This window comes from Schistosoma haematobium, chromosome 1, assembly GCF_000699445.3.
Source record: "Schistosoma haematobium chromosome 1, whole genome shotgun sequence".
NCBI classification, from domain to species: domain Eukaryota; kingdom Metazoa; phylum Platyhelminthes; class Trematoda; order Strigeidida; family Schistosomatidae; genus Schistosoma; species Schistosoma haematobium.
The window spans coordinates 25,107,034-25,120,390 of record NC_067196.1 but is presented as its reverse complement, the minus strand read 5'-3'; the positions used below and the strand labels follow the sequence as shown (position 1 = coordinate 25,120,390).

General features: G+C 34.3%; 2 protein-coding genes across 2 annotated transcripts in view; both read right to left on the bottom strand.

Annotated features, from left to right (window-relative positions):
- Window positions 1-1,201: 1,201 nt before the first annotated feature.
- On the bottom strand, window positions 1,202-4,003 carry MS3_00000202 (uncharacterized protein). Its single transcript, XM_051208061.1, has one exon. It carries the CDS (start codon window positions 2,301-2,303, stop codon window positions 1,443-1,445), a length of 861 nt encoding a protein of 286 aa, XP_051073523.1. The 5' UTR covers window positions 2,304-4,003; the 3' UTR covers window positions 1,202-1,442.
- Window positions 4,004-8,619: 4,616 nt separating this feature from the next.
- The window catches only part of XPR1_1 (Xenotropic and polytropic retrovirus receptor 1), a 61,531-nt gene continuing 56,793 nt past the window's right edge, over window positions 8,620-13,357 (bottom strand). Inside the window, exon 15 of the mRNA XM_035730539.2 lies at window positions 8,620-10,852. The gene's annotated coding sequence lies outside the window, so the exon portion shown is untranslated. The remainder of the gene's footprint in view (window positions 10,853-13,357) is intronic.

Below are 13,357 nucleotides of genomic sequence, written 5' to 3'. Positions count from 1 at the left end.
TGTTCTATTAATCTAAGTAAATAACAATTAGTAGAATCGTGAAACCGAACCGGTTCATTTGACATCTGACAACATATATCATCTGTAACAGATTTAAGATGTATGGTTACTCATTCAAGTGTAGTGACCTACTTTTATCAAGAGAACGCGATTAGTATAATGGAAAACAATTATTATTATAACCAATTGTACCAGTGATTGTTTTACCGTACTTGTTTGTTTAACTGTACTAAAAACATACATTCTTCCGTTGACTGTGACCTTGCACGCATTCGCTTACGCTCAGTAGTTCCACTTGTACTCCTTGGCACGATCTTGGAATTATTTCGATATCATGAGATTGCCAACAAATATATCTTATTACAACCATCAACTGCCTCCTGGTTTTTGGCCTACGGAGGGATCTAACGCAGTAACTGGCACGTGGTCTCAGTGTAGTGGTGATCATAGTCAACCGAGACTAGACACCATGCTACAACGCTACAAAAGTAACAATTTTTTATCTGGCTTTAATTGTATGGTTTAAAATATATTTCACTCATTATTATACAACCAGTTTTGAATTTTGGCATAAATAATAGCAAATAAATAAATCTAATGAATAGATTGAAACTACTGAGAATAGTGGATGAAGATTAACCTGTATTGTTCTCTCCATTTGTTGATATCTTAACATTACTTCTGTTGTTGGTCTCCTTTTAAAGTATGATGATTTGTAATCTGTTGTTGTTATGATTGATCAGAATCACTTATTACTTATACTTATAAAAGGATGAACCACTGTAATTTTCATGATGGGAAATAAAAACACCAAGACTAGTACAAATGATGATTTATTGAACTTAAAACACAACAACCCTAATCGAAAATAAACTTATTTCTATATTGACTGTATACCCATTCTAATTAATGATTAGGTTGAAATCATATATATGAAAAATACCCAGAGTTATAACTGAATCACATGGTACATGTCATGCTGAACATAGTTCAGGTCAATTGAATATTAGAATATCGTATGTTATACGAGAAAACAAAACCAAATACTACATTGAGTAATTATCATATTAAATTAAAACTGAAGTAATGTTGAACAAAGATTACACTGAGTAAAAGAATGTAATTTTGTTTTTTAATCCCGTCATATCAGCTCCCTTTCTTTTTTAATGGATTACGTAAGAATACGTTTTCCGTGGAGAGCCTATTCGAAAGGTTGTTGTACTTTTTCGTACTCACTGGGATCTCGTCCGATCATGCTTCAGCTTTTTTTAGCTTCATTTGAAAAAGAAATCTATTGAACCATCTGATTTCTTGTTGTGTTTATTCGTTCAATGCATATATGATTCTTCCACCACCACGAAACAACGTTAGATCTTCACATACGCACGTTACAAATAATGTGACTATTGATCTGAACTGTCTCAACACTACTTACGCTTTCATCATATGGAAGTATAAGGGGTATGTTGGTATACATAAAGGTTGAAGGATCCTTTTGTATGATATTGACCTGTATGGGTAATAATATAATTGATGATTTTTCCATCGTTCATACGAAAAAATACGATGCCATTATTCCATTCACAATACGAATAAGCACATTTTACATTTCGATTTGCCAGTAACAATACTTGTGATTCATGTTGGCTTGCTTTTCCTCCAAAGCATTTGAACAGGACATTTATATGTGCTTCATAACAATCCGGATCAGTAGGTGGCTGTAATCTACATACAGGTATATCACAATTGTAATGACTTTGAGTTATTGAAATAAGGTTTACCTTTTTGTATATGACATTCACTTTGTCCAAATAAACGAGATAGATACCATCAGATTTGCCGAGTATTTTTAGATAGCTACAACAAATCCTGAAATTTGATGACTTATCATACAGTTTTCCAGAAACGCTGAATGTTTTATGCAATTTGATCATATTTAACATTTTTGGTGAGGTGAAATTGACACGCTTTTTATCTTCGTTTGACCTCAGATTCCTGAGGTAAGTATGAACTTTTGAGCCAGTGTCAGGTTCAGCCGCTTTCATTTTAAATAAATCTTCATTTTTACCATCGCAGGCACTAAGCCTTACCTTGAATTTCGAACTGTCAAACTTGGAGACTAAATTTAAGTTTTTCCACTGTGTGAACGATATCACTCCTGGGTATCCTAGTTTCAGTACTGTTTCGCAAATACTTGTTATATCAAATGATTCATCATAGCATTGAGTAGGGATTCTACGTGACACATATGAAGTATGAGAGCAACCAACATCTGCTACAATAACATTTGAACTGTGACTCATTTAAAACATATTTCTCACACTGACTAGGAGTCAACGGATTGTGAGGATAAATAACATTTGATATGGAACCATAAAAACTATAATTAAAGTTGAACTTATTGAGAATTTGTGGTTCATATTGACCAAGGTTTTCACTAGAGACAAATGCATTGTGAGAACAAGCAATATTTGTTATAATATTGCTAGAATTAGATTCACTTGAAATATTTCTATCAAATTCATTAAGGACTTCATTAAAAACTAATGAATCACTAAGACTGTCAGCAACTGATATAACGTCATTAGAAATTTTATCAGATATTGATTCATTTGAAACCTTTGTCTCACAGTAGTTTTGAATTTCACTCTACGTGATTGGATAATTTGAATGAGAGGAACATTTGAAAAATGCCGGGAGTTAACCTTATTAAAGGGTTTGTTGACCTCTTCTTCAATCACAAAACTGTTTTTTTATTGCAGAAGGAAATATATCAGTTACTTTGTTAAATATATCTATAGTTTTTGAGTACGATTCCGGATAAGATTGCTTAAGTGTGTGTTCTTTCAATGCACCGATGAGCATTAAATGAGATCTCATGAACACGCCTTCCTAAAACTGAAGCATTGATTTTACTTCTGCAACTGATGTCAACATGTTCTTACACCAGTAACCTCGGCGTTTGTTGTGACAGCAACTTGATAAAAAAAACCAGAAGTATATTTATAACTGAGGAAACAGGATTTGAGGTAAGTCGAATTGGCAACTGAGCTATAACTGTGACCAGACAGTCATATTGGAAACTGAAACTTGTGAATTGACTCCGTCAGCGATTGTTTTGGCTTTCTTTTCAAAATTCCTGTCGCCAATTTGTTGTGACTGGTCGTCAATGATTGTTATGCCGGAATCACTTATTACTTATACTTGTAAAACGAGGAGCCACTGCAGTCGTATTGATGTAATACATCACAGTGTCATCGTCATAATATTTTTTGAGTTACCAATCGTGTTTTGGCTCTGAATTAATTTATAGGGCTATAAAATATCCTTGCCTAAGTCAGTTTATGTTATTTTTGTTATAACTTTTAGCCTTATATCAATATATAACTTAAAGATACCGTCAATTAGAGAATAGTGACTTATCAACCGAACCAATGACGCATAAACCCGTACGAGCAGTCTAGAGTCTTTATCGATCCTTCTTTCTGTCTAGCCCTACCCGTTAAGAACAGAACACCAATCTCAGCCTCTGAGATATGAATCATGTATTTCAAACATACTGGGTTTATATTACCAACCAAATAGACCATATCACATCATAAGATAGAAAATAATATTTGTACAAGATATGGTCAAAAGTAGCTGTGAATATGGGAGATAGTAATTAATAGACTGGGCATAACTTAAGAATGGTAAATCGTATAATAATAGTTTCTACGTCAAAATAAAGCTTATAATAAGACGAATATGAATATACGTGGTTTAGTTACTTAACAATTACACAATAAAAATATATATTTAGTATTGGTCCATTAATAGATTCCAACAGTTACTATTCATTATGCTCGTCAAGAAATATCAATTTTCATGAAGATAATGGAGATATTCCCTTATGAATATATCATATTTTCAAAAGTCATTCAACTCAGTAAATAACTCTATGTAATAATATTTCACTGGTATCAAAAGTTATTTACACTAATTAATTGATCCATACTGATCATAATTCATTTCAATGAATTTATTCAATTCGATGTCAAATCAATTATTCAACTGGTTATTTATTTACAGTTGACTGAATCAATAATTTTCTCATTTATATTAGTAAAATATCTATTTAGTATTTATTTATTTATTTGAACACATAAATATTGGTACAAGAGAGCGCCAATATATATGCGCCACACAAAAAAATGAGAATTCGAAGAGAAATAGAAAAAAAGGCTAAGGAGCGCAAAAAAAGAGAACAATAACGAAGAGATTGGTGTAAGGTAGTATGGTAGAAATGAGGGAACGGAAAGGTGCAATCACAAGAAATCTTTCAGGTAAGGGAGACACAACCACTTTTTATGAAGAAAGTAAAAGAAGGTTACAGCAGGTTCGCCACTGGCTTCTATTCCGAGCCATATCTGATAACGTCTCTAGCCTCTGTGTAGCACCATCTCTCGGACCCCAACCAGGGAGTCGTGAAGGACCGACAGAAGCCAGTCCTTTGCAGCTTTCTTTCATGCCACGACACCATGTCATGCACTGACCACCTCTCCGCTTCTTCCAACCAGTCCCAGAGTCGGCAAATAATGCACGACGAGGAATTCTCTGGGACGACATTCGTAGAACATGTCCAAGCCACCGAAGTCGGTGTTTCAAGATGGTGACACCAATTGAATTATCATCTCTGTGCCCGAACACACGATGCCGAACATCTGCATTACTGACATGGTGTTGCCACTGAATGTCAGCAATCCTTCGGAGACAGCGATGATCGAACACAGAGAGTCGTCTAACGTCCTCAATTCGGAGAGACCAGGTTTCACAAGCATAGAGCAAAACTGCTCTCACCGACGCGTTGTAGATCCGACCCTTTACAGCCAGACTAACATCACGAAGGCGCCGAAGGTGGCCCAGATTGGCATAAGCCGCTCTGGCTTTCACTATTCGTGCATTGATCTCATCACTCACACCCCACCAGCACTTATGCAGCTACCCAGATACACGAACTTCTCGACTACGTCTATCTGCTCACCATCCAGGGTGAGTACAGGATTGGAATCCTGCCAGTCTTGTAGAAGTACTTTGCATTTCGAAGGTGCAAAGCACATACCATACCTACGGACACTGATTGCCAACTGATTAAGTGCGGATTGCATGCCTTGGGCATGGGTGAAGATATGACCAATACATCCTCGACTAGAACGAAACCCAGCTTGCTCCTCGCGAGTCAATCTTTCTCGGGTTTTGAACAACCTACGAAGTATGACAGAAGCCAATAACTTGGAAGCAATCGGAAGTAGACTTATCCCCCAATAGTTGTTACAGGAACGACGTGAACCCTTTTTAAAGATAGGGACAACTATCGACTCATTCCATGACGTTGGTACACTCTCTAGTTCCCAGACCTTTGTAAACAACGTCGTCAATTCCTTAGTCAGAAGGTCACCGCCATCTTTAAAAAGAGCCAGAGGTAAGTCATCTGGGCCAGGTGATTTGTAGCGCTTCAAGAGTTTGAGTTCCTTGCGGACTTCCGCCTCATTTGGTGGATCAGTCGTCACCGGCCATGGAGGGCAGGACAGTCTGACCGATGTTGCCGGAGCAGCAGGCCAGTTGAAGTGCCCTTCGAAAAAGTCTGCCCATCGTCCAAGACGTCGATGGATGTTAGTGATTTGCATCCCATCATCCTCTCAGATTGTTTCGCTCACACCAGGCTTCTTGCTGCCAGTGGCTCGGATGAGTTGGAAGAGCTTCCGGTAGTTACCAGATGCAGCTGCTGCTTCCAACGCATTAGTACGCTTCGACCACCAGGCTTCTCGGTCCTTACGCAAGCTTTGCCCAATTTCCTTACGTAACATCCTTCGTTTGTGGTCAAACTCACGGTCACCCGGAGAAGATCGACGGGCTTCGATGAGTTGTAAGGAACCTGAAGAAATCCAATGCTTATAAGCGGGACGTTTCACGAACCCACAACTGACTGTACCCGCCATTTCCATGGCGTCATGCAATTGCAACCAATGCTCATCTATACTTTTCGGTGGAATGGTAGCTAGCCTGGAGGCTAGCTCGGTTCGATACTTACTTGCAACAGAAGTTGCAACCGGCTTGCTAACATCAATCCGTTGATGGCGGTCACTTCGTTCTCCACTGAAAAGTAAGGTAAGATTGGCGCAGAACAAGGCATGGTCAGAGTCCAGATAGGTACTCCAAAAGGTGCCGCAGTCTTGTACACAACCACGCCAGCGGTAGCTGATCGCGATGTGATCAATCTGAGTCCATGCCTGAGATGCGGAGGGAGGACGCCAGGTGGCACATCGGCGATGACTGTGCCGAAAGTTAGTGCTAGCCAGAAACAGGTTGTGGTCTGTGCACACTTGCAGTAGACGGTCCCCGTTATCTGACCTGCGACCAAGGAGTCCCCATCGGCCACCTAAACGACTCTCTTCTGTGCCTAGACGCCCGACCTGAGCATTCAAGTCTCCGGCTAGTATTACAATATCTGTCGAACGCACTTTCTGGAGAAGAACTGATAACTGGTGATTGCATCCTGGCTACAATCTGTCGGGGCATAGGCGGAGATGACGAAAAGATATCGTTTTTCAGGCCGATTTCTTCTCACTTTGATGGGACTCTCTAATCTAACAGCACATAACCGACTGTTAATGGGGATCCAATCGATTAGTGCTGCCTCAGCTCTAGCGCTTAGTGCGACACCAACGCCAGCAAGACCAGACGAAGATGCCACAAGGTCCCCGGATATGCGCACGTGAAATAAGCTTTTTGAAGCGACAGATGGAGAGAGAACTTGTAGTATTTCATCAAAATCTTGAATACGGGTCTCGGATAGACAGCAAACATCGATATTAAGACTTTCTAAAGACATAGCCAGCCCTATCTGTTGTCCAACCTGCATAAGTGTGCGAACGTTGAAGGCAGCCAGTTTGAATGGCGCACGTGGTTTCAGAAAAAGTGCTTCAGTACTTATATTCGGTGGTAACATACAATTTTCAACCGGACAGTGACTCGAGAACGTTTAGATACAGTCGAATTTCCACCAAAGACGAGCTGCTGTATAAGTCGAAAAAATAAGTATAGACAGAGTAGGAATAAAAGAGGGTGAATAATGTCGTAGTAAATAATAATAATAATAATAATAATAATAATAATAATAATAATAATAATAATAATTGTAATAATAATGATAGTAGTAGTAGTAGTAGTAGTAATAATAATAATAATAATAGTAATAATAATAATAGTAATAATGATAACAATATTAGTAATTATAATACTTTGAATCATTTGATTGTTAGTTGAAGCAAGAAAAGTAGTTTCCATAATTATAGGCAGTTCATCACTTGTGTGTGGGCTGTGATACTGCCCGGGTGCCCAAACCGAAGGAGGTGGTTATCTTAGGGGGCCACACCCCGAGCCTTTGACCTAAAAGCCTAACCCACAAGGCAGTGGAGCATCGTAAGGAGATGCAATCCCATGGTAGCCGGTAACCAACGATTGGTTCATACGCCATTTGTTCGTTTAGGATACTGGAGCCCATGTGCACCATTGATTTGGTTTTGGATCCGGTCAAAGCACCGGACATTCGCTTTTCGTCCTCTCATTTTCGTAAACAACACCCTCGCAACGAGAAGGCAATTAGTAGGACTTCCCTGGCAGAGGCTGTATACGCGTGGCGTGTGAGAATATTTCGAGAGGGAGGGCGAACCCACCCCACTCTCGGCCATGCCAGGGCATTTGGGAGCATCTATTTTGTAAGGTTTTTAGTAGTAACAATAATGACAATAATAATAATTAATGATCGATACAATTTGGAAATAAGTATTCTTTGCGAATTAGAATTGTAATTGTCTCTGTTATCTTTATTCACAAATCTTTGAATTATTATAATTATTACTATTGATTAAACATTGTTATTAATCTCCCCAAAACATGACTCACTTACTTGTCATTCATCCCATCTTATTATGTCTTACTAATGATTTTTTTACACAATATAATTTACCATTAAACATTTGTTCGAATTGTAATTGCACTATTATTTCTCTCACTCTATCCGACCTATATTTATTGTGATCATGAATCTTAAGATTTTCATTTAACATATAAACTAATTCCAGTTAACATTCCATATGAGTCATGTCAACATTAACAATTTTATTCTATCTTGTTTATTTTGTTTAACAATCCTAAATCCACATGCCTTAACTTTAAACGATGTACTTTACCCTTAACCTGGCCATTTTTCGGATTATTAATCTGGATACATAATTGTAGAACCTGAAGAGAATTTAACGAAAAGAATATTCTTCGTTCAAATACTAATCTTTTTATATGATGGGGATCTTTAAACGATTAAAATTTTGTGAACAACCCATTCCGTTGAAGGTACTCAACGAGTCCCTGAAGTATAATGTAAAGTTCACTGAAACGAAAATTAGAACTTCACTTGTCAAATAATACGCATCAATGTTGTACATGAATTGATACATTTTACTATAACAAAGAAAAATGGTACCAGGAATGATTAAAAATATTTGTGATTATCAGAAAAATAATACTGTATTATACAACCGGGTTATTAGTAATTTAGAAATATATATAAATTACTTGCAGATTGAATTCAAAGCTGATTTCTAAGATGTCATGTAGAAAATGAAGTTAGTCATGTAAGAATTCGACTAATCACAACAACTACATCTATTTATAGGCTTTACAGTTGAATAAGTGTCTAATTAAAATCAAGTTGTTCTTAGAAAGTACGGTGAATTAAATAAAATTAGAAATTTCATATTGTCTATTTACACTTTCAGTCTCCCTACTCATCAATTAAATTCACTGATTTCAGCAACAATTTTTCAGCTTTAATGATATTCATATTTTTATTTCTAATAAGTTCTTTCATTGTTATAATTCATGGGTAACATATTTATGATAGTTTAATCACCTAATCCATTGTAGATTAAGTATTAAAAACCTTTGCTTTACTTCTACTGTTAAATTCCACTGGTTTTTTAGTTCTACTGTTCATTAGGTCTCGATAATTCTTTTTAATCTGCCTTCAGTTATTGTACATTCGGTGAATTTCCTAACAAGAAGTGTGATTACTTAATGATTTTTTTAAGATTCTTATATATGGTATCACATCTTTGATAACTGTTAGAATATATTTCTTCGTTTTTTATAGATTTCATTTAAAATAAATATTAGTCAATTGAATTTGAGTTCAGAATTTTCCACTAATCACTTTTGATCTGTCCTAATATCATTGAACCTACTTAATGCTAACCACAAATAGCAGACGGAAATGGCATCTTGAAATAAAAAGTGTATACGAGATCTTTTCCACCGAAAAATGTTGTAAGGTTATTTAGACAGTCTCTCCAAGTCAGTAGTTCACTAAGCTTTCTCCTGTTCTTCTTCTACATAATATCAAATATCATTTCATGATATCTGTCAAAAACAAACTCCCTTAAGGTTTTTACTACTTGTTTTCAATATTATAAACAATAAGGATAGTAACAAATAAAAAAATCATTTATTCTCTCTATTTTCTTTCCTCTTGATATTCATATGTATATTTGCATATATACATCATGTGCTAGATGTGTTGATTATAAAAAAATAACACACAACAAATTTTGAAAAGAAAACAAACTAACTACTAATTAGTAAAGTTGAAATCATCAAATATACGAGAAATATTTTTTAAAAATAAATCTGTATATGTTTGTATGTACCTTTTTTATATGCTTTATATGCTACAAGAAGAAATAACTCAATATGTCTGTAAACAATTAAATGGTAATAATTTTATTAGTTGTAAACAAACAAAGAAAAAATGGATGGTGTATATGTTGTAACTGAATTATGAAATAAATGAAAATACAATTTAATAAGAAAACAACTTATGGTTTTAGAAAGAAAAAAGAAACTGCTATAGATGTGATCTTGTGGAAAGGGAGAGAGATAGGTTGACAAGGACATAAACCAAAATAAGGAAATAAATAAATAATTATTAACCTAATCAAGAAATATATGAAATTGTTTATTGATTCTCTGTTCTCTTTGTTTTATTTTAAAAATCTGCAACCATAGTTATGTATATATGTACATGTAAATACGTTTTAAGTGTATCCATGCGCAATGGTGCATCATTTCATTAATATGAAAGTTGTATATTAGTAGAAATAAAGAGAGTCAGTAGTCTATTATTTAAAAAAATATACCATTTATTAAGAAGTAAAAATGATGGTGACAATAATGATTTAGCTTGAAAAATAAACATTATTATGTGATTGATGTAAGAAAGATTAAACATTCAATGTATGTTTATACAATTTGATAATGATTAATAATAAATAATCCATATACCTAGTTAAGTGATAAAATCAATTCTTGTTCAAATACAAAAGGCAAACATTGAATAATTTAAAGAATTAATAAATAGAATAAAAATAATTGTAAATTCTATTTTGTTATTAGAAAAAACACTACTTCGATATACCTTAATGGTATCAATTAATGATGGGTCTAATTAAAGAATATTACTATTCATTTGAAAAAAAATGTTCATTTATGCGCAAAATATAAATGATAGAAAGAAACTAATCCGAAAAACACACATATACATAAAAAGAAAAGAAATTATTAGATCATAAAAGTTTCTGTTAATAGAATAAGTAATTCATGAATATATGTTGACTTATAAAAAGGAATTAACGAAAGACTAATTTTATTTCGACTACTAAATAACCAATCAATCAAACTGTTCTATTGTATAACATTTTAATTGAGCATCAACGGTTCACATAATATTCAGTTGTTTATACACATTAATATTATTATGCTGTAGAAAAAAAATAAATAAAAATAAACACCAGTAAATATAAATTACAGAAGGGTTTTTGTGGATATTATAATAATTTTTAATAGTTGAGATGATGAGTCAAATGAAGTTAGACCACCACCGAGTCAGTTGTGAAGTAGTAACTTACTGATGACAATGGTGGATGTGTCGCTCAATTTCGTGGATTAGTTGAAGTTAGACATTAACACCGTTGAATGCGGGCTCAGTTGTCTAGTTGGTTAGGTGCCTGGGTTCAAACCCCGCGAGGCAGGGTCGTGGATGCGCGCTACTGGGGAGTCCCACAATAGGACGGAACGGCCGCCTAGTGCCCCCAGGTTTTCCATGGTGGTATAGCTTCAATCGACTCATGATCTCAACTGTTGAAATAACTAGTAACAATTTTGATTGTTAAACACTACTAAGAAATACTTAATAAATAATTTATTTTATAGATGAATATGAAAAAATGAACGTAATACAAAGGCGATAACTGAATACAAATTTATTTCTCAAAGATATGGAAGAATTCAATTAAAGAATCATTATCAGTTTTCCAGGCACAAATTAAATACCATTACCGTTCGTTGATAAATCAAATGTGTATTAAACTACTAATAAGTAGTTACAAATCTAAGATAGAAAATAGGTCAGTCAGAAACTATGAAAATCAGTGTATATATATAACAAGAGTTCTCGTTATCTAAGTTTTGCAAAATATTGTTACTGATATTGCTTCGATATGAATTATGTAGAAAGTAAAAGAAAAAAAATAATCCATGAAGTATGATGGATCTTTATGGTTCAGCTGTTGTCCCTACCCGACTTAAAATAAAGTTTCTAATCTCTAATATCCATAAAAGCGAACAGAATGTCGTTTTATCACAAAAATAGAAATGTGACGTACCTTCGTCACTTCTGTCTTTCAGAAATATTCAAGTGTAACATATCCAGTTTTTCAATAAACACAATTGTAATTTTTTCCACTTTATAATAGCTTGGTAAAACCACGTTCTTGTTTATTCTTCATCTTTATTTTCATCAAGTAAAAAATAAGTCACCATACTTTTCATCCTTATGAGCTTTGCAATTTGATAGAATTTTAAATTATTGGTCAACTTCTTTTGGAATTTTTAAGTACTTTATCTATGACATTATACCAATCCATTTTTCAACAAACTACTGAGTGTGTTAAATAAGTAACATTATCCAAAATAAAATTCTCTTCATTGATTTATCTTCGGTTTTTTTCTAACGCTATTCCGTTTAATACCTACTAATCTTAATTAACTCTTAAAAGTGAACATTTAAGTAAGTGAACTAGTTTTTAAGAAACGACATGTTACTTGAATATTTGAGTGAATGAAAGTGATTGCATAACAAAGAACATGATATTTGAAGTATTGATCAAGAAACTTGAGAGTAAAAAAATTTTGTCTGACATTATCAATGTATATTTTCTACCAATAACAATAGAAAACTAGTGAAGATAATGCAAAATAATCTGGTCACTTCGATAAGTTAGTAGTACAGAATAAATAAAAAAAACCCAGCCCAAGTCAATCAATAAGTATCGCAGAGTTTATGTTTACAGATAAATTGAATTTTATTTTTCCCGAAACTTTATAATAATGTTTCATTTCTTTTATTTATCATACAATAAACTAAAAGTTAATTCTTTTTTCTTTGAGTTTTTCTTTATTTAAGGTCATCCACTTTTTTTATCATTTTGCGAATCTCATTATTTATTTTTCTAGTAAATAAGCAACTGTTTAAATTTGTTCTCTATATACTGATCAATAAAATGGGTAAAACCAGTTTTATTGATTTTCTTTGTGTACTTATAAACAAATCGATTTGTGAATGATATATATTTTCAACATTTTACTAGTCACATTAAGTAATTATCCGAATCAGTCAGAATGTAATAAAAAACAATATGCAGTTAATTATACTGTTAAGGATAGTTGTGATTGACTTATGTAAATAAATTATAAAAATGAAACATTGAATCATAATTAATTAATGTCGAAAATCAGCGTCAAATTATTCACAATGACCCGAGTATTTTGAAATTTATTTAAAATGAATATGTCAAAGGTTACAGTTAAACAATCACTATACAGTGACCAAAATCATATTTGTCTAGTTCTTTATTGCAGATCTAATTTCATAGATTAAGGTACAGAGTAGTCCAAGTGACTCGACATTTTGTGAACTGTTCTGAGATGCAAGTTGTTTGGAAACAGTGATCTTGCTTTTCCCTTTGTGTATGTTGAGACCTACTGCTGCTGAGGCTGCTGCTTCACTGTTCGTCTTCTCCTACATTTGTTGTCTTGTGTGTGATAGAAGAGCCAGATCATCTGCGAAGTCTAGGTCGTCCAGCTGCATCCTAGATGTCCACTGTATCCCATGCTTCCACCCCAATGTTGACGTCTTCATGATCCAGTCGATCACCAAGAGAAAGAGAAAGGGTGAGAGTAAGCAACCTTGTCTGACACAGGTCTT

Coding starts and splice junctions, on each gene's coding strand:
- MS3_00000202 (XM_051208061.1), bottom strand. CDS start 2,303: ATGAGTCACAGTTCAAATGTTATTGTAGCAGATGTTGGTTGCTCTCAT.